General features: G+C 37.9%; 1 protein-coding gene across 1 annotated transcript in view; it reads right to left on the bottom strand.

The window, feature by feature from the left end:
- Positions 1–22,213, bottom strand: part of FRAS1 (Fraser extracellular matrix complex subunit 1) — a 466,621-nt gene that overhangs the window by 147,515 nt on the left and 296,893 nt on the right. The window contains exons 26-29 of the mRNA XM_054485882.2: positions 20,924–21,064; positions 16,804–17,074; positions 12,661–12,745; positions 9,113–9,439 (exon numbers count right to left, since the gene is read on the bottom strand). Of these exons, the coding sequence (XP_054341857.1) occupies positions 9,113–9,439; positions 12,661–12,745; positions 16,804–17,074; positions 20,924–21,064 (824 nt within the window). The remainder of the gene's footprint in view (positions 1–9,112; positions 9,440–12,660; positions 12,746–16,803; positions 17,075–20,923; positions 21,065–22,213) is intronic.

The following is a 22,213-nucleotide window of genomic DNA, read 5'->3' as shown; positions in this document are numbered from 1 at the left end:
TTCGAAATCTGTAAAGAGAAAGAAACATCCAGACCCATGAATCCCAGAGAAACTCCAAACAGATTGAACATAAAGAAGTAATCACTGAGACACATTATAATCAAATTCTCAAAAGTTAATCACAAAGAATTTTGAAAGCCACAAGAGAAAAGTGACTTTTCACATACAAGGGAATCTTATAAGACTATGAGTGGATTGCTGAGCAGAAACCTTGTAGTTTTCTGACAGAATGAGATGATATATTCAAAATACTTAAAGAAAAAAACTGCTAATCAAGAATAATTTACCAGGCAAAGCTGCCATTCAGAAATGAAGGAGAGAGAAAGCCTTTCCCAGACAAAGGCTGAGGGAGTTTGTTACCACTAAAGTCCTGTCTTACAAGAAATGCTAAAGGAAATTCTTCAAGTTGAAATGAAAAGACATTAATTAGCAACACGAAAACACATTAAAGTATAAAACTCACTGGAAAAGCTAAGAATATAATCAAAGTGAGAATAACACTGTAACGGTGATATGTAAGTCAGTTTTAACTCTAGTATAAAAGTTAGAAGAAAATGTATTAAAAGTTACTATAACTATAAATTTTTTAAATGAATACATGATATAAAAAGATATAAATTGTGACACCAGTAACATAAAATGGTGAGGGTCAGGGAGAAGTAAACAGTTTTGTATGCAATTGGAGACAAGTTAGTCATCTTAAAATAGACTATTATAAGATATTTTCTGTAACCCTCATGGCAATCATGAAGAACAAACCTGCAGTAGATACACAAAAGATAAAGAGAAATAAATAAAAACATACCATTACAAAAAAAAAATCATCAAATCGCAGAGGCAAACAGCAAGAGAGACAGAAAGGAATAGAGGAACAACAAAACAGTCAGAAAACAATGAAATGGCAATAGGTAAGTCCTTACCTATCAATAATTAAATGTAAATGGATTAAATTTTCCAATCAAAAAACATAGAGTGGCTGGACAGAAAGCGTGATCCAACTATAAACTGCCTATAAAGAGATTCACTTTAGCTTTAGGGATACATATAGGCTGAAAGTGAAAGGATGGAAAAATATATACCATGCAAATAAAAACAAAAAGAGAACAGAGATGCCTATATTTATATCAGGCAAAACAGCTTTGAAGTCAAAAACATCACAAGAGACAAAGAAGATACTATATAATTATAAAGAGGTCAGTCCTCCTAGCAGACATAATAATTGTAAATATATATGCACATAATATTAGCACACCTAGACACATCAAGCAAATGTTAACAGAACTGAAGGGAGAAATAAAAAGCAATGCAATAATGGTAGGGGACTTCAATACCCCACTTTCAACAATAGAGAGATCATCCAGATAGAAAATCAATAAAGAAACAAAGGACTTGAATAACACTATGGAACAAATGGACCTAACAGACATATATAGAATATTACATATAACAGAAGCAGAATTCATATTCTTCTCAAGCACATATGGAACATTCTCCCGGTTAGAACAAATGTTAAGCCACAAAAGATGTCTTAACAAGTTTAAGAACACTGAAATCATATCAAGTATCTTCTTTGGCCATCCCAGCCAGAGCAATTAGGCAAGAGAAAGAAACAAAATGTATCCAAATTGGAAAGGAAGAAGTTAAATTGTCTGTGTTTACAGATACCATGATCTTATATGTAGAAAACCCTAAAGATTCCACCAAAAGACTGTTAGGACTAATAAACAAATTCAGTAAAATAAAACCAACATGCAATATGTGTTTCCATATACTAGCAATAAACTCTTTGAAAAACAAATTAAACAATCTTATTTATAATAGCATCAAAAGAATAAAATAATTAGAAATAAATTTAACCAAGAAGGTGAAAGATACGCCATTGAAAGCTATAAAATATTGGTGAAAGAAATTGAATAAGATACAAATAAATGCAAAGCTATCCCATGTTTATAAATTGGAAGAATTAATATTATTAAAATGTCCATACTACCCAAAGCAATCCACAGATTTCATGCCATTTCTGTCAAAATTCCAATGGCATTTTACACAGAAACAGAAAAACAAATCCTAAAATTCATATGGAACCACAAAAATCCCCAAATAGCCAAAGCAATCTTGAGCAAGAACAAAGCTGGTGGCCTCACACTTTCTAATTCCAAATTACATTACAAAGTTATAGTAATTAAAACATTATAGTACTGGAATAAGAACAAATACATAGACCAGTGGAACAGAATAAGGAGCCCAGAAATAAATCCACACATTTATGACCAACTATTCTTCAACAAGAGTGCAAAGAATATAAAATAAGGAAAGGAGAAAAGAATAGTCTCTTCAATAAATAGTGTTGGGATAATCGGATGTCCCATGCAAAGGAATGAAATTACATCATACACAAAAATCAACTCAAAATGGATTAAAGACTTAAACAGAAGAATTGAAACTGTGAAAGACCTAGAAGAAAACACAGGGGAAAATCTCCTTGATATAGGTCTTGGAAGTATTTTTTGGATACGGCACTGAAATCACAGGAAATAAAAGCAAAAAGAAACAAGCAGGATTATGTCAAACTAAAAAGCATCCGCACATCAAGGGAAACAATCAACAAAATGAAAAGGCAACCTATGCAATGGGAGAAAATAATTGCAAAACCAGTATCTCATAAGAGGTTAATATTCACAATATATAAGAAACTCCTACAACTCAAAAGCGAAAAAATTCAAATAATTTAAAAATGGGCAAAAAGCCTAAATAGGTATTTCTCCAAAGAAGGCATATAAATGCCTAACAGGTATATGAAAACATACATAAATCATGAGAAAAAGGCAAAGCAAAACTACCTCACACTTGTCAGGATGGCTATTTTTTAAAAAGGTAAATGTTACAGAGGATTTGGAGAAAAGGGAATCCTGGTACATTGGTGGGAGGAAAGTAAATTGGTACAGCTACTATGCAGGCTACTCAAAAACTTAAAAACAATCATATGATCTGCAATCACACTTCTGGATATACATCCAAAGGAAATGAAATCAGTGTGTTGAAGAGATATCTGCACTCCCACGTTCATTGTAGTATTATTCACAATAGACAAGATACAGAACCGACCTAAGTGTAAATCAATGGATAAATGAATATATAGTAGAATATTATTCAGCCTTAAAAGTGAAGGAAATCCTGCTATTTGCAACAATATCAAAGAAACTGGAAGACATTATGCCAGGCAAAATCAGCCAGACACAGAAAGACAGTAACTACATGATCTTGCTTATACATGGAATCTGAAATAGCCAAACTCATAAAAGCAGATAGTAGAATGGCAGTTGCAAGGGGCTGGGAGAAAGGGGAAATGGGGAGATGCATGGTCAAAACATACAAAGTTTCAGTTAAGATAGACTATTATAAGATATTTTATGTAACCCTTATGGTAATCATGAAGAAAAACCTGCAGTAGATACATAAAGGATAAGTAAGTCCTGAAGACCTACTATATAGCATAGTGCCTATGACTATCAATACTATATAGCATAGTGCCTATGACTATCAATACTATATAGCATATTTAAAATGTGCTAAGACAGTGGAGCTTATGTCACCACAAAAAATAAGTAAATAAATACATTAAATTAGTAAACAAGGCAGGAGAAAACTTTATGAGGTTAGGAATATTTCTAAGACCTGGATGGTGGTGATGCCTTCATGCCTATACACTTATCCTCAAACTCAGGTTGTATACATTAAATATGTAGAGCTTTTTACATGTCAATCATTCCTCAATAAAGTAGGGTTTTGTTTTGTTTTTTTAAAAAGAGGAAGAAGCATGAATCTTCCCACTCATCATGATGAATATGTTTGTTTCTTATTGTTTTCTTTCGGAGAGGGTCCAGGGAAGATTCAAGAAGAGATGGATAGAAGGGTATATATCATCTTTTCTACATTTAAGGTGTCCAAAAAGCCAAATTCTAACCTAATTTCCCCAATGGTTCTGATTTTTTGAATTTTTTTATCTCCTCATATTTTTTTTTCTGTACATGATGTATATATCCCTGCGAGTTCAAGAAATTAGTTATATTACCAACCGAATAATCTGCCCAGTAATGTTTTATAGATCCACCAGAGGACCACATTAGCAGGTAATAAAATCCCAAAAAGTAAAACTGGGGGCATGATTAAAACAGCACTTTAAATTAAATAGTTCTTCTAATTCATTTCATAGAACAATAGGCATGCAGAAATGGTAATAAAGCTTAGCCATTCCATATCATATTACAAATAAAAATATTAATGTTACAAACCAGAAATAATGCCATAAGCCTCCATCTTTTGGAGAAAAAAATCTCACAAACACAATGAAAACTTCCCACCAAAATTAAAGGTTGAGTCATAAATGAAGAAATGTTAGCTGAAATGATAATGTACTCTAACCCCAGGCCAAAATATTCAAGATAAAAGTTTTAAACCTCACTAAATAGAAAATGACTAACATTGAATGTAACAGTGACCTTATAATTTTACTTGTTCTGTAAAAATATACCTTAATTTGCAAGAGCTCATTTATATCATAGCTATTAAAATTTAATCTCATAGGACACTGTGGAAAAGATCATGTGGGGTGGTGTGGTGAAATTTACCAGCATAAAGAAAGCGGGAAAGATAATTCGACTGTTTCTGTGTTTGTCAATGTGTGTATGAGCCCCAGAAACTTGTTATTTCAGGTCAAGAGTATAGAACCTTTGCTCCACGTAGATTTCAACCAGTATATGTATATTTAAGGAAATATTTTCTGATTCTGCACCTTATGAGACACTGAATTGAACAAACTAATCAACCCCCCCCCAAAAGGTGAAACCCTCATATATGGCAAGGATTTAGTTATTTATGATATAGGCTCTTACTCATAAGAAATAGATATTTTTATGCCATTGATATTTGTAATTCTCATAAATGTCACTATTATCAAACCAACTGTGTCCCTGCAAGACAACCAATGAGAGGTAGGCGTTAATGAAATTGATGGAAAACACCACAGGGCTATTTATCTGTACACAGGCCTTACCACAGATAAACAGCTAGAGAGGAGTCTCAGCAATAGAATTTTCCATCCAGTTCCTAGCATGACACTTAGGGACTTTTGACATTAAAGTATTACCCAGTTGCAGAAAATACTGCTCAAAGAGTAACAAAGAAGTTCAGAAAAGATCATCAGATGTATTGCCAGAGTGGAAAAAAAAGGCATGATTTCCAGAGGTATCTTAATTAACGAAAAAGAAGACAATTCCTTGAAACCCCAGTAGTAGACAGAAGCCCACCAGTAAGTATGATTTTCCCCTGTCTACATTTTAGCCCTTATTAAATGTCAAATTGCTTTAGAACCATATCTGCAGCAGGCTTGGGTTTAGTAATCCCCCCAATTAATAAAAGCCTGTTCAGCAATGCATTCTTTATTACTTTTTAATCTGTTTTAATTCTTTTGCCTCCTTCCCTCAACAGAACATGTTTCAACATCAGTCCTGGTTATATTTTCTCCTCAGCAACTCAGTATAAGGCTGGAGGTGGCAGTCAAGTTTATTCACTATCAGGCCAAAGATAAAAACTTAAGTTTGGGGGAAGTGATGTAGAACTTGGAAAACAAGGGTTGAACTGACAGCTCCTCTACCCATTCCCAGGTGGGCTATCGCAGAGGTGCCCCAAGGGCTTCTCATTTGATGCAAGAGATGAATTGGAAGGCAGGAACACAGGCACCAGCCTCACTCAAGCCATTGCATCCATCCATTACCCATCCATCCAAAAAAAACAAAAAATGTACTGAACTCCTACGACGTGCTCTGCTCAGGGGAGTAAGACTGGAATAGTCCCTGTTCACACACAGCTTCCTTTTTCTATCCCTCCCTAGTTACCTTGACAGGTTGTGTTTTCTGTTGAACATTACGATTAATTCGTACATTCATTCACTAGGAATTAAACACAAGCCACTTGGCTATTCCATTTAAACTATCAGCTCACTCCAGGTTTAATAACTAGGTAGCCACAGGGTAAGAACTTACATGCCCATCTTCACTAATGGCTGTTAGAATGAATCAGTCATGTCTGACGATGCATCTACAAGAAGCCATAAGAGTTGAGGCATTTTTTTCTTCTTCGGCCCGGAAGACTTAATGATTATAAATACTCTCACTTGCAACAAGATACAGTGAGTTCAGAGGAAAGATTACAGAAGCCTTGGGGCCCAGCTTGGATAGAACATTGAGAAAATGACTAAATTACTGTCTTTATTCTATCCATCAAGGGGATAAGAATATATATGACCAACACATTGAAAAACACTAGCTAGAATGAAAAGATTTTCATGGTTAAGTGTAGGAGGCAGACACACTTGAGATGAAATCATAGCTCCAGCACTAAGTACCTTTATGAAAATGAATGTTTTTCAACCTCTTTGTGTCTCAGTTGCCTCTTTTGGAAAATTATGGATAAAAACTGTACAAACATCATAGTGTGATCGTGAAGATCAAATGGAATAATTCCCATCAAGCTTTAGTGCCCAATATCGAAAACAAAACAAGAAACTTCCACCCATAATAGAATTTCCATTAGAAAAATTAAGGTCCCATAGCCTCTACTCTAACCTTCTTCCCGAAGACATTGTAAAGATCAGTAAAAGAGATATAAGGAAAAAATATTTTGAATTCCTAAAAGGAAAAATAGTACACATTTGTGTAATATTGCCAATATTGCAGTCAAATGTATTATTAGTACATCCTGATGAATGCTGAGGCTCTGGTCATGGGTTTCATTATTCCAATCCATGGGCAGGTAATCACAGCAATACAAGAGAGAGGGATGAAAAGGGGCCCAGAGCACAACTTAAATTCACTTTTCAGGTATCACAGACAGACACAGAAAATACCTACATGACACACAAGTCACAAGGATTCCAAAACTCTGTGCCCTGTGCTTTATTTATGAATTAAATTTCCATTTTTCTTGGTTTTGTTCTGGTAGTCAAAGCAGCTAAAACCCTAGAAATGCCCTTCCATCTTGGGCCATTCCACACAAAATGGTTGTGCAACACACTGAACTGAGCTCCAAACATGGAGAGGGAAGCCACAATAGGAAAGGCAGGTGTTAGGGTGGCACTGAAATCCTCTAAAAACCTTTGGAAAGAAACTAAGAAGGAAGAAACAAAAACTTCTGTCTGTCTAGACTTCATCTCTCCAGAACTAAACCTCATCTCCCAGGGCCATCGCAAGAGTGATAATTAGGATGAGCTGCAAGGTGGCTGTCTGCCAACTCCATCTCATCAACAGCTTTCACTGGCTCCCATCTCTCTTATGCCACCTTCACTGCTTTCAGCAGCTGAAAATAACGAGACAGGAAACTGAGAAATTGCCTAGCAGATCATATTAGATTCAGCTGTTCACCTTCATGAATATCAATCGGATCAATCGCAAATTTTGAGTGATCACTGATGAGAAAGTGACAAGTGGTTTTAAACTGTCCTCAACAAAGCAGTCTCTCTAGCTAGTCATTAATGACACCTCAGTAGGCAGTGATATTCAAAATAAAAGGTTGTTTAAGAATTATGTTTCCCAATCTACTACCATGAGAAAGAGCCATTCTTGATGCAACTGAGAAAAGGGCATCCAGTGAAACATCATCTAGTTTTGAAAATGTTTTTCGTGTCCCTTTGGTCTAGCAATGGCTCAGCCTAGTATTTCTTAAAGTTTGAGAGCCATCTCATTTGCAGTATCCAAGAACATTTTCAGTAGCATATGGACAAAATGTTGTAGAATGGTTATGCATTATTTTTCATATTTTAGAAAAAAAGTATAATTCTACATTAAGCCCACGATTTCCTAAGTATTATTTCTTAAGATGAGGCTACAGTAAAAAGTAAGTTGATACAAAGAAAAATATTAAGTAAATAATAGTACAGGTGCTTGTGGATATGGCGAAAACATAAAAAGGTGGCGTGTCAATGACTCAGGCTGAGCAAAAATGCTATTTATTTATTTATTTAGAGATAGGGCCTTGCTCTGTCATCCATGCTGGAGTGCAGTAGTATGATCACGGCTCAGTGCAACCTCGAACTTCTGGGTTAAAGTGATCCTCCCACCTCAGCCTCCTGAGTAGTCGAGACTACAGGTGCATGTCATTGCACCCAGCTAATTAAAAAAAAAAAAAAAACTTTAGTAGAGACAAGATTTCTCTACATTGCTCAGGCTAGTCTCAAACACCTGAGCTCAAGTGATCCCCTTACCTCAACCTCCCAAAGTGCTGAGATTACAGGCATGAGCCACCGCACCTGGCCCAGTGCTCTTTATTGGCTCCTACTCCCTAGGGCAAAGATCCCTAGGATTACCAAAAGAGTTTGCTCATCCTACTTTAGTTGAGCTAACAGAATGGCTGAACTCACCATTTTTGGGTCATTCAGATTATCTGACAATGAACTTCATATTTGATGAGCTGTTTTTTTTTTTTTTTTTTTTTTTTGAGTCGGAGTCTCTCTCTGTCACCCAGGCTGGAGTGCAGTGGCATGGTCTCGGCTCACTGCAAGCTCTGCCTCCTGGGTTCACACCATTCTCCTGCCTCAGCCTCCTGAGTAGCTGGGACTACAGGCACCCGCCACCACGCCCAGCTAATTTTCTGTATTTTCAGTAGAGACAGGGTTTCACTGTGTTAGCCAGGATGGTCTTGATCTCCTGACCTCGTGATCCACCCGCCTCGGCCTCCCAAAGTGCTGGGATTACAGGCGTGAGCCACCGCGCCTGGCCTCATGAGCTGTTTTTGAGGGGCAGATAAAAACAGGAATATCTTGATTCTTATGGTTATGCTCAGGCAGGAGACAAAAGGATTAATGGATAATAACACGTTCTTATGGCAGTACCTCAACAAAAAAGGTTCAAAAGTATCCCAATTTGTAGAGAACATGGGGACAGGTCTTTCAGATCAAGGGTGCTCCTAACAGATATATAGTGCCCTCTATACAATAGGTTATATTTGAATAAGTGAATGACTACCCATATCTTAACTTTGTGAGTATCATAAAATAATACCAACAGTAGAAGTTCACATCTAGGTGCAAGGAAACTGTAACTCTAGGAATGACACCTACCTGAGGCACGGTCTTCACTTGGAACAGTATATTATGGAAGGAGTGTCCATCATTGGCCTGCAAGACTGCAACATCGGATGTGCTGTCTGAACCATCATGAGCATAGTGGAGAAGGCCTCTAGAGAGTTCATCCAGCTGGAATTGATAGATAGGGGCTGCCGGGGACTGAAGTGTTTGAAGCAATTGGCCATGAAGTGGAGGATCGATTATTTCAACGACCACATCCTGTGGGTTGTCATCATCTCGGATGTCAAGCAGCTGGGTGGTGACGGTTGCCCTCTCTCCTCTGCTAATGTGGAGAACCTCATTTCTCAGCACATAGGGGGCCTGTGGAGTTGAAGGGAAGAAGAGTCAGTTAACACGGAAAGAAAGGACAATCCAGTGGACTAGATACCTGATTGCTATTCCTATGCTTTTTGAGAAACTCTAAGTGTTCTAGCAAAGCACCAAACTGTTCCATGGTGAACGCATTCGTTAGAGGTGTGGTCAGTCATAGTAACACAACAACTAAGGTTACTTCACACCTCTGGGTTCTAGAGGTTTATCAAGCCACTTCAAGACTTGAGAGACAACTGATGAGAGCTGCTAGCTTCTAAATCTCTAATTTCTCTGCTATCCTGACTTAAATTATATCCCAAGAGAGACTAATAAGAGGTATGAAATTTTTGGACTTGCCTTTAGGAGGACACACTTCACTCCAGGCCATGTTGTGGTATACTGACTCAGAGGAAGCTATTTTTGCATCCTGAGCTCATGCTGTTTCTAGTCCCTCCCAGTAATTTTCTTCGGTTTTCTCATCCAAATCTTGACAGAGCCCCACCCCAACTCAGGTTATAAAGCCTGCCAAGATTATGGTCTAGGTGAGTAAAGGCAACCACCTGACTAATTCATGTGACAAGGCTAATATATTATAGTAAAATTTAATATCTTTTTCTTAGGATTGTCAGGTTACCTCCCACAGAGTTGAGTAAGCAGATAAAATGTTCTTTCATAAAGATAAAAGCTAATGAACCACAACAGAAAAAAAAACTCACCAAAAAAATGGAGGCCAGAAGCCAAAGAAAATATTATTTCAGTTTTTAAAAAAATATCATTTGAAGTGGAACCATCTAGGACTTTTCTCAACACACCGCTTTCTTTAATCCAAATGGCTTTCTTTTAAAACTACCCAAGCACCCTCCTGGCCTCCTGGAAATTACAATCTCTATTAAAGGAATGTCTAATACATCATTATAATAGTTACACAGTGGGAAATTAGATGATAGTTAGTCTTTAGAATTCTCAGGTGAGAATTCTACAGCTGTGATTCTATACATGGGAAAGAGTGACCCCTCCTATTCTGAAAGAGGAAAAGTCAAAGATGATGTCAAAATCCACAAATGGAAAAGACCAAATTAACTTGCATGAGAAAATCTGAGAGAGACTCAAGACCATATTGCAGTGTCACAGAAATTTAAAGGAACGAAAATAAGTTAAAATTATTTTCTAAAATTCCATTTTAAAGACTTAAAATGATAAAAGTTTCATATAATAAATAAAATTAAATGTTCTCCTTATTTACTCACTTGATTGTGGAAAAACACACAAGCAACACTTGCGGAACCATGGGAACTCACCATGTCAGATTAGGAAGACTTGCCAATATCTACCTTTGGTCTTTCACTGGAGTAACTTTATTAGCCCAAACAAAAAGAACGAAACAAAGTTTCTGAGTGTAAGGACTGAGAAACATCTAAACCAGTAAGTTGTAAGACTGGATGTAGCCCTCTGTCCTAAATTTACAGAGATTACCTGTTTTAGCTTTTTTTTTTTAGACAGTCTCACTCTGTTGCCCAGGCTGGAGTGCAGTGCTACGATCTCAGCTCACTGCAACCTCTGCCTCCCGGGTTCAAGCAAGTCTCCTGCCTCAGCCTCCCGAGTAGCTGGGATTACAGTTGTCCACCACCCTGCCCGGCTAATTTTTGTATTTTCAGTAGAGACGTGGTTTCACCATGTTTGCCAGGCTGGTCTCAAACTCCTGACCTCGGGTGATCCACGCATTTCGGCCTCCCAAATTGCTGGGATTACAGGCATAAGCCACTGAGCCCAGCCTGTTTTAGCTTTAATTAAAACAAAATTTATATATTTTGTTCACTCATGAGATCAAATTAACTTAGGATCATTTTCAAATCATTAAACTCCAATTTATCCCTGATGTGATAATACCATCAAGAAGAGGTGAATTGGGCTATTAATACCATTTTTGCAGCCACTGCTGGTTCAAGTCTATGTTGTTATCCATGATCCTTTCATTTTTGGACCAAAGATTAAAAAACATCAGATGAAAAACAATCATCTAGTGTCCTTCCTTGAATCATGAATAACGTGATACTGAGATCTGGATATTTAGCTAGTCTTGGTTCTCCAGGAGAATATTCTACTCTCTTGCTTTTCATAACTTATGAATATACCTATTTCCCTACTCTTTGCACTTTTGGCTCTTCAATCCCTCAAGCCCAGTTCCTAGAGCAGCTACAACTATATGTACTCTGGACCCATAAGCACAACTTTACAGAGATGAATGATGAGAGGTGAGTTTGAAGGGCCATCACACTGAGCTTTATAGCATCTACCATGACTTCCTTATGTCTGTGTTTTGTTGATGGCCACACTGGCACACTGGAACCTCGTTTAAGTAGATCCTTAATAATATTCTCTAACTGCTAATTCCACATACTAGAGAAAGATAAAACAAACTTCTTTACCTAAAAAGGAAGACAGTCTTTTTTTTTTTTTTTTTTTTTTTGAGACAGGGTCTCGCTGTGTTGCTCAGGCTGGGGCATGGTGGCATGATCATCATTCATTGCAGCCTCAACCTTCCGGAGCTCAGGTGATCCTCCCACCTCAGCTCCCCAAGTAGCTGGGACTATAGGAATGCATCACCAGGCCCAGCTAATTTTTTGTATTTTTTTGTTTGTTTCAGTACAGACGGGGTTTCGCCATGTTGCTCAGGCTGGCCTCAAACTCCTGGGCCCAATCAATCCACCTGCCTCAGCCTCCCAAAGTGCTGAGATTATAGGCATGAGCCACTGCACCCTGCCGACTATTTGGAAGGGCTGCTAGCAGATTTAGTATGGTAAAGTTAGGCGTCATAATGTAACGATTAAGAACACTGCCTCTGTAGCCAGATTTACTGGGCACAAACATTGACTCCCTATTTATTAGCTATATTACCACAGACAAGTTACGTCACCTTCTTGTGACTTTGTTTCCTTGTCTGTAAATTGGAGACAATAATATCTCATAATATTGGCATAAGGATTAACTGAGTTACTTACATGAAACACTAAGACTATAACACTAAGTACTAGAGAAGTATTAGTAATTTTGGTTGCTGCTGTTGTTATTACCCAGAAGTCCTAAAAATTACTCCAGTGGCATCTCAAGAGGAAACCAAGACTAGATTAATTTAATGCAATCATTTTTGTTAAATCTGCAGGAAACCTGGATTTCGTGCTTGAGAACTAGTAGGCATGTAAAATTATTGATTACTTGGCCATTTTTATTACCTGTGTTGAAAACGCTTGTATGTTGATCAGCTGTGGCTCAGAGAAGAACTGCTGGTCACTAATTTTCAGGAAAAAGTAGCCTTTCCTAAAGAAGTCCCAAAGAAAGGAATAAGGAAATACAATCATTACATTAGACTTTAGACAGAAAAGGCTTAAAAACATTTTCAGGTTATGTGTAGGTAAGAATTTGGATCAAACCACTGCAGTAATGTCATACTCATACTATAAAGAAAAACTACCAGATAAAGATGAACATAGTAATATTCAGGTAAAAATACTGTGTGTTCTTAAATCTCCTTATAACAATAATAATAATTATGTAAATGTTTTGTTTCCTATCTTTCTAAACTGAATAAAGAAAAGGCTGAAAAATTAGTTGTCAAGCCAAGGCAGATTAGTAATACATTGTAGGCTAATGGTCAAATTGAAGAATTGAAAGGAATCTTTTATAGCCTCTGACCAGTTCTCCACGATTCCCTCTTCCCAACAAATGCTCTTCCTAACTCCTGCCCAATTCATGTGAGTGGGCCCCTAGTAACAATGTTTGCAATGTCTGTATTACATGGCTGTTCATCTCCCCTCACTCCCCACCAGCCTACTCATAGTCATTGTGGACAGTCTAGGGAAGGATGGCTGATTCTTCCCTGGCGATTTGCAACTGGCCCAAGAGCCAGCAGTCAGTCTCAGCATCTGACTACAGGACAATCAGAGTTTACTATGTAGAACAAGTCTGCGTGTAATAGAGAAGTGAATGAAGCCTATAAGCAAAGAGACACAGGGATGAGAGAAGAGTTGATTCCTGCTTCCCCTTCCCAGTCCTTGCTTCCAGACTGTCCTGGAGCACAATTGCCCTTGGTGCCTTTGAGATCTGAGCCACCCCTGCAATGTTATAACAAGTCTTACATTTTTGCTAATCTACTTCAAGTCTACTTCCATTACTTGCAACCAAAAAGTCCCAATTAATAATAAAACAAGCCGTTGTTCAAGCAGCTTCAGAGACTGCCAGAAGGGAAGGTAAGACTTACCCACCTTCAATGCCAAACCAAGCACAGAACTCGCTGCTGGCTGGTAAGATATAGGACTACTGCATTATGGGGATTTTTGAATTCTAGTCTACTAGAGGGACCATTGTTTTAAAAGTTCTTTAGAAGTTATTCTTGGAACTACTATTTATACATGAAAGAATGTGGATGGATCTGAAAAGCATTATGGCAAAAGACAGAAACAAAAGGCTACATATTGTTTGATTCCATTCACCTAACATTTTAAAAAGCACAGAACTACAGCAGTAAAAATGGATCAGTGGTCACCAGTGACTAGGGGTAAAGGAGCAACTATAAAAAGGAGACTTTTGGGGTTATGGAACTATTTTACATATTGACTATGGTTGTGGTTACAAGATTGCGAAACTGTATACAGTTATTAAAATTTATAGAACAATACACTTCAAAATGGGGGATTTTATTGAATGCAAATTATACCTCAATAAACCTGATTGCTTTTTAAAAAATGATTATTGTCTTCCCTTCTCTTCTATCTTCCCTTCATTTTCTGTCCCATTTAAGTCCTGTCCCTCTCCACCACCACCTCAGGCTTCAAGAGAATGTAACTGATGGATTGTCTTCCAGGACAGAAGAGAAGGGAAGAATAGTTTTTTAAAAACGATTTTTGGTGGCACTGAAGTTCCAATAACAGTGTTCAGTATATCACTGTTATTTGATTGAAAGTACCACCCATTCCTTGTTCAGGGGTGGTACTTCCATCAATTAATAAAATACAGCATTATAAATAAAATAAATTATTTATCATTTCTAAAAATTATTTTATTTTATTAAATAATGCCTTATTTTATTAGCTGATGAGAGTACCACCCCTGAACAAAGAAAGGGTGGTACTTCCTATCTAACAGGGGTAAGTGATTTTTAGTGGCACTGAGGTTCCAATAACAGTGTTCAGTATATCAGCAATGCCATTTTATCCCAGTGATGGCAACTACACTTATAAGTTGTCTTTTACTTCACAGAAGCATTCTAATCCCAAAGGAATCCAATCCTAAAGAATCATGGTCAGTGTCTTCAGGGTTAAAAACAAAACAAAACACAAACTGATGTGGCAGGTTGCCCTTTTGTTTTGTATTACTCAGAGACTTCAATAATTTTATTTTCCATGGGTTTCTACCAACCTCGTTTTATTATTCTTCTCTTTCTTTCTTTTGTTGAATTTTTACTATATCTCTCATTCTTTCTTTTGTTGGATAAAGAAAATCCAGTATTAAAATGGGTACCCCAAAAAGAGTACTGTGAGGATTTCCTAAACTGCCATTCTTTGTCCCATTTAGGGGTACAAAGCCATGATTCCACAAAAAAACAAGTGAAGAGAGGTTAAAGAAGTTAAACAGACAAGAGGGTTGACCTTGGTTGTCTATGAAGCTTTACGCTTTCCATAAGTGACTGCAAGAAAAGTGACTACTATACAGAGTTGTGTAGCTCTGTGTTTCTGTGTCTGCGTGATAGAAATACTTAAGAATAGGCTAGGTGTTGCAGCTCACGCATGTAATTGCAGCACTTTGGGAGGCCAAGGCAGGCAGATCACTTGCAGTGAGGAGTTCGAGACCAGCCTGGCAAATACAGTGAAACTCTGTCTCTTCCAAAAATACAAAAATTAGCTGGGCATGGTGGCATGTGCCTGTAGTTCCAGCTACTCAGGAGGCTGAGGCACGAGAATCACTTGAACCCAGGAGGCAGATGTTGCAGTGAGCCAAGATCGTGCCACTGTACTCCAGCCTGAGTGACAGAGTGAGATTCTTTCTCAAATAATAATAATAATACTTATAGTAAAAATGAATGCAGAATATAGAGTAGGAATTTGAAGAGTCTATGGCATCAAACACCAGAGTTTTAAGCTCCATCTCTGTAGCAATACTTCTCTACGAAGTGACCTTTTGTCCTTTGAGGATGGAAGCATGCCTATTGTTCCTAGTATATTAGGGAGGCAGAAATCATTGTGGCTAAAGGCATGGGTTGTGGAATCAGTCTTGGCTTGGAGTCTCAGCTCTGCACACACATGTTGAGAGGTCTTGGGCAAGATGACCTATACTCCCAAGGCCTCAGTTTCCTTATCTGTAGACTAGCAACATGAGATACATAGTTCATGTAAAGTTTCTAACATGATGCCTGGCTCAAAGTTAGCACTCCATAAAGGCTAGTTGTTCTTATTCCTATAATATGATCTTCCAAGGTCACTGGCATCATCACCTCTGAATTCCAATAGAGAAAGTGCCATCTACTTTTCTCCTCACCTGTCTCCCAGCCCAAACCTCAAAACCAACCAATCCTCAAGGTTAGTGTTGACAGTAAAAATACTCACTGTGTCCTTGTTACTGTTCCACAGGTTTCAACTCCTTGTTTATACATAGAGTCTATGCTGAATTAGCTGTACTAATGAAGCAGAGCAGGATGAAGGATAATCCAAAAGGCTAATCTTTGGGGGGCACCCTCTGACTTCTGTGGAGTAGATTTACCCTGCTAATTATATAGCTATATTTGCTTGGGTTGGTGTTAACATTCAACTGCATTCCTGAAGCATATGTCAGCTGGGGTGGGGAAGGCAGCCAGAAGTGTGCTAAGCATCAGGGGAAAACTGGATCAGGCTTAAAAATTAACCACAATTAATCCCATAATGTGGATAATAAAAAGTTCACTGTGATTCTAAGTTTCCTTCCAACTCTAAAATCCTAGAGACCATACGACACCTTGAAAAGCATGTGCTCTATCCTCTCTCTCTGTCGCCCACTCCCAGTACATTGCCCCAATGTTGAAGAAGCAGCTGTAACATCTAGTTAAATGACCAGTTTTGTTTCTGCTGGGCCAAAAATCTGGGTAATTGTATCAGGATTTTTCTGTCGCATCAGAGAATTACCCACAATTATGTGAGAAAACGAAAATGTCTCTAACAAATGCACGCTCTTTGAGCAATCACAGGGAAATGATGACAGGCAGCTGAGAGCATTTGGGCTTGTGGAGTATTGATCTTCCCCAGATAAGAAGGGTTAGCTATTGAGAAAGAGAGGCTGGGACAGGGTGGAGGAGTGGAAAAGCAATGATGGAAAGGAGGCAGGAAGAAAACAACAGAACACAGAGTCACCTGAGTTTTTCTTTGCTGTGCACAAAACGCACTTTCTTCTCTTTCACATCTTTCCAGCTAAAACGGCCAGCCTTGTCCAGCTGAACCTCTTTTCCCTTTCTTGAGAGCACTAGCTGACCATTGGTGGGAGTGCTCACAACATGAAACAGGAGATCTTCGACCCTACCCTCCTGGTCTTGGACATTCAGGAGGGAAAAATCCAGTGGCTTTATTGAACCAATTGGGAGGATCAGGGAACCATCCACATGAAGACTAGGGGTGTGTATTTTGCCTGAAAAACATATGAATCCAAAGGTCAAGCTTATGGTACCTTCACTAATTAGGTCACTTTCCCCTTATTTTGTTTATTTTCTCAGACCACCTCCTTACAATTTCCAGAGAATAAACACAAAATAAGAAACAGAGTTGATTTCACTGCATAAACAGTGTGCTGGAGTTTACAGCATTACATTGTTACAAAAGACCACAACCGTCAGCTCGCTCTAGGGAATTTCAGTATTCCTGAAGAATACAGATGATGTCTCTTTGCCTCCCAGTGGGAGGTCCTCAGGTGTGAGTCACTGCTCCTGTTCTTTGACACACGTTCCGCATAGAAGACATGGAGCCTGGAAACTATGCCGCTGGCTGGAGTAGGCCATTCCCAATTCCATGCCAAACTAAAGGCTAATGGCTACTTTCTTCTTTTAAAGAAGTTTAGGTGAGAAAACAATTCCTAATTCCAAACCAGTACCTATCTTTACCACCGCATCTGCCAAACACCGCTCTCACTTCTTGCTGAGCTCTGGCTCTGACTCAGACTCAGACATGTTCCCCTCTTATAGGCAGCTCCAGCTTTCCTTTCAGCTGCCCCCTGTGTGCCAACCTTTTCTTAAAAATTTTAAATAAGCTTGTAATGTTGTTAATTCAGAGCTGCACAGGTGAGATTCTGGGCTATGGTATACAATAAGCCTCCCAGTAGTTACCACCCTGGATGCACGGCAAGAACATAGGACTTCAATGTAATTGTTAAACTATAAAACTCTTAGAAGAAAATATAGGAATACATTTTTATGATTTTGAAGTAGACAATGCTTTCTTAGATAAGACACAAAAAGCACATGTGACAAAAGAAAAAATAAATGGACATCATCAAAATGTAAAACTTTTGTATTCAAAGGGTACCCATGAGAAAGTGAAAAGACAACCCACAGAATGGGAGTAAACATGCAAATCATATATCTACAAAGGGACTTGTGTCAAGAATATATAAAGAACTCCTATAACCCAACAATAGAAAATGAAAAACTCAATTTTTAAAATGGGTGAAGAATTTGAATAGGCATTTCTTCAAAGAAGATACACAAAAGGCCAATAAGCACATGAGCAGGTGCAAAATCATAACCACAATAAGATATCACTTCACTTCCCCTAGGAAAGACAATAAAAATTGTTAGGGTGTGGAGAAATCAAAACCTCATAGATTGCTGATGGGAGTGTAAAATGGTATAGTCACTTGGGAAAACAGTTGGACAGTTCCTCAATTAAATACAATTACCATAGGATACAGCAATTCCACTCCTGTGTATATAAACCCAAGAGAATTGAAAACATTTGTCCACACAAAACTTGTACACAAATGTTCATAGCAGCATTACTCATAACAGTCAAAAAGTGAAATCAACTCAAATGTCCATTCATTATTTAATGGATAAATAAAATGTGGTATGTCATAAAATGTAATATTACTCATCTATAGAAAGAAAAAAGGAATGATGTGCTGATTCATGATATCATATGGATGAACCTTGAAAATATTATGCTAAGTAAAAGCAGCCATATATAAAAGGCCATATATTGTAAGTTCCATTTATGTGAGATGTCTAGAATAGGCAAATACCTAGAGACAGAAGTAGATTAGTGGTTGCCAGGGACTAGGTTGAGACAGGAGTGGAGAGAAACTGCTAATATTATGGGGTTTCCTTTTAGAGTGATGAAAATGTTTTGGAAGTAGGTAGTGGTGATAGTTGTACAACTTTGTGAATACACTAAAAACCACTGAATTGTATACTTTAAAGCATGAATTTTATGGTATGTAAATTACATCTCAATAATAATAAGGATCATATAGGGATCTTTTAAAACAATACTGACAGCTGGGCTCCACTGCCAGAGCTTCTGACTTGGATGTTCTCGGGTAGGACCTTGGGAATTTCACAAACTCAGCAGGTAATCCTAGTGGGCTGCTGGCTTTGAGAACCACAGTCCTATCCTGATGCACCTGCCACGTCAGACCCGCCAAGGGCAAGTAAAGAGGCTGGTGTTTGCTACCATTTCCTAGAATAGCACCAGTTAATTTACAGTGGAGTAGGATTATCAGGGGCTCATACTTAGAATTCATGTGAAATACACATACTTGTCTTACAATTTTATAATCTCTGTCCACATGAAACATCTGATGGACAAAAAGGGATTTCTTAACATGCTGTAGAATTTATCCCATCTCCTGCAAGTTGTTTTTGCCTGGACTTTAATTGGTAGTGCTCCTTTTTACAACTAGGTCAGACAGGACAGTTTGGAAATGCCAAGTTTCAGTGGGACTACTTCGACTGTAAGATCGCTCTAATGAGAGCGGCACTCATTTTTACAAGTGGACTATATCCTAGAGAGAAGTAAGCTGGCTCTCAAGTACTTAGGGTTTTCAGAAAGATTCCCCAAAAATAAGCCAAAAATATTTTTTCCCATGGGGAAGTCTTAATATCTTTAAAGGCCAGAAATATAGAGACAGAAAATATGATTGAATATGAGTGTTAAAAAATGCCTCATGTTTTTGACGAACGACTCTGAAAAGTCAACAAACACTTAGAGTAATGTCCCTGCCAAGCTTTACTCACCCATAAAGGTTTTGGGATTCAAAATTAAGACTGAATTTAAATTCACTTCTCTTTGTTATTTAAGGTAACATGTCCATTAATGTGTTGGAAGAGAATGGCTTCATTTCTTAACATGTTACCTGTTATTATTATTATTTTTGAGACGGAGTCTCGCTCTGTCGCCCATGCTGGAGTGCAGTAGCATGATCTCGGCTCACCACAACCTCCACCTCCTGGGTTCAAGCGATTCTCCTGCCTTAGCCTCCTGAGTAGCTGGGATTACAGGTGTTCATTACTGTGCCTGGCTAATTTTTGTATTTTTAGTAGAGACGGGGTTTTGCCATGTTGACCAGGCTGGTCTTGAACTCGTGACCTCAGATGATCTGCCTGCCTCGGCCTCCCAATGTGCTGGGATTACAGGCATGAGCCACCATGCCCGGCCAATGTTACATATTTTTAAGGGCAAACAGGGTAGCTTGAAATCCATCCACTAGAAACATGTGAACCTCATGAAGCAGACTCCTCATACTATTTGTTATTTATTTATAATTTATCTCTACTGTGCGAAAAAGGGTGTACCACTTCACTTTGACATAATTAGCTCTACAAATTTATATAAATATAAATAAATTATATGTAAATACAGTCATGTGCTATATAACATTTCAGTCAACAACAGACCACTTATATGATGGTGGTCCCATAAAATTATACTGTACCTTTTCTATTTTAGATATGTTTAGAAACACAAATACTTACTATTGTGTTACAGTTGCCTACAGTATTCAGTACACTCACATGCTGTACAGGTTTGTAGCCTATATTTTTATAGCCTTGGTGTGTAGTAGGCTATACCATCTAGGTTTGTGTAAGTACACTCCATGGAGTTCAAACAATGATGAAACTGCCTAATGATGCATTTCACAGAATGTATCCCCATCATTAAGCAAAGTGTGACTGTATATATGTAATTTTCCACAACATGGCTGTAGTTCAGGAACTTAGCTAAGTTTTATGCCAATTTCTTATCTGATAGCTGTGACTTTTAAGGCACAGATTGCTTCTTTTCCTTTCCAATGATTATAGAAGTTGTGATTTCCCAATTTTCCATATTCTATAAAGAGTCCCTTACTCCTTAGTAGCACCATGGGTTTTCCCAAATTGGGAATGCTGCATTTTATATCACATAAGTCAATTATATCTGCAAACTCAGCCTTCACATAGAGAAATTATTGGTAAATTCACCAGACCATCAGAGAAGAAGCACTTACCAGAACATGTTTCATTAGAGGTGTGGACAGAAAAGCCAGGAACACAGTTGTAAACACAGAGGCCACTCTTCAGAAAGAACCCATGGTCACAGAGGTGACAACGGTCCCTGTGGCTGCACTGCAAGCACCCCCGAGGGCAGGCTATTAAAAAAGGAAACACTAAATGAGGCTCAATCAAGGCACCACCAGCAACAAAGAAATAAAGGGCTTGCAACCAGAAGAGTCAGAGCACATGCAACAAATGAGCCCCAGCTGTAACAAAAGAGAATATTGACAGTTTCCCTATAGAATATATAGGGAGCTGATCTACAGAGAGGAACACTCCTCGCGTTCCACAATGCGATCTAAAAATGTTACACATAAATGAATTGTTTAAAAAGTTAACCATATTGACTTGTAAGAAAAGACCTTTGTAGTGATTAAGAGCACAGACTCTTTCTAGGTACCCTTCCTCCTCTAACCTTCCCAGCTGTTGACCTTGGGCAAGTTCTGTTTAACAATCGGTGTCATAATTTTCTTGTCTTAAAAATGGGGACATTAATAGCACCTAATGCAAATAATTGTTGGGAGGATTACATGTGTTATAATGTGCAATGACGAAAACAGTGCCTGGTACACAGGAAGGGCTCAATTGTTCTACTACCACCATTGTATCTCTTATTATTGTTTTTAGTAGTAGTATTTAATAGTATTTTAAATACTGGAGGGGAGCAGCTATTACTAGGACATAGGATTACTTATTCGGGTCAAGTTAACAATTTTCTATGAAGAGTTTTTACTGCCTAATTTTCCTGCTTTCTTAGTTGAGATTTTGTTATAGAGAGGCCACACAGTATAGTTTAAAGGGCCCTGGATTAGAATCAGAAAACCTGGGCTTAACATCTGATCTTAAGTTGCTGTGATTAACACTTTTAAGTCTCTTATTTTTCTTTCACTTGTAAGACAGGATTCATAGTGTCTGTCATATTTTATCAAGCCATTGTGAACATTAAATTAGATAATGCAAATGGGGTAAATTTAGAGATATGTAAATGCTATGCCAGGTTAATAGCATTATTAAATGTCAAGTATTATAGTGGGGCATACAAACCAAGTTTTGATAGATATGATGAGAACAAACTGATAAAACTCTCTTAGCTAATCCAGTGGACAAGGAGATTAACACTTGGGGTTCAACTTGAGTTTCATAAAAGCTCCAGTGTGTTTCACTAAATTGTCCCCAAAAATCCCATTCTTTAAGGATATTATGCCAATGTCAGAACCATGGGTAATGTAGTCTAAACACTAAAA

Source organism: Pongo pygmaeus, chromosome 3 (assembly GCF_028885625.2).
Source record: "Pongo pygmaeus isolate AG05252 chromosome 3, NHGRI_mPonPyg2-v2.0_pri, whole genome shotgun sequence".
Taxonomy (NCBI): Eukaryota; Metazoa; Chordata; class Mammalia; order Primates; family Hominidae; genus Pongo; species Pongo pygmaeus.
This window is presented reverse-complemented; position numbering and strand designations above follow the sequence as displayed.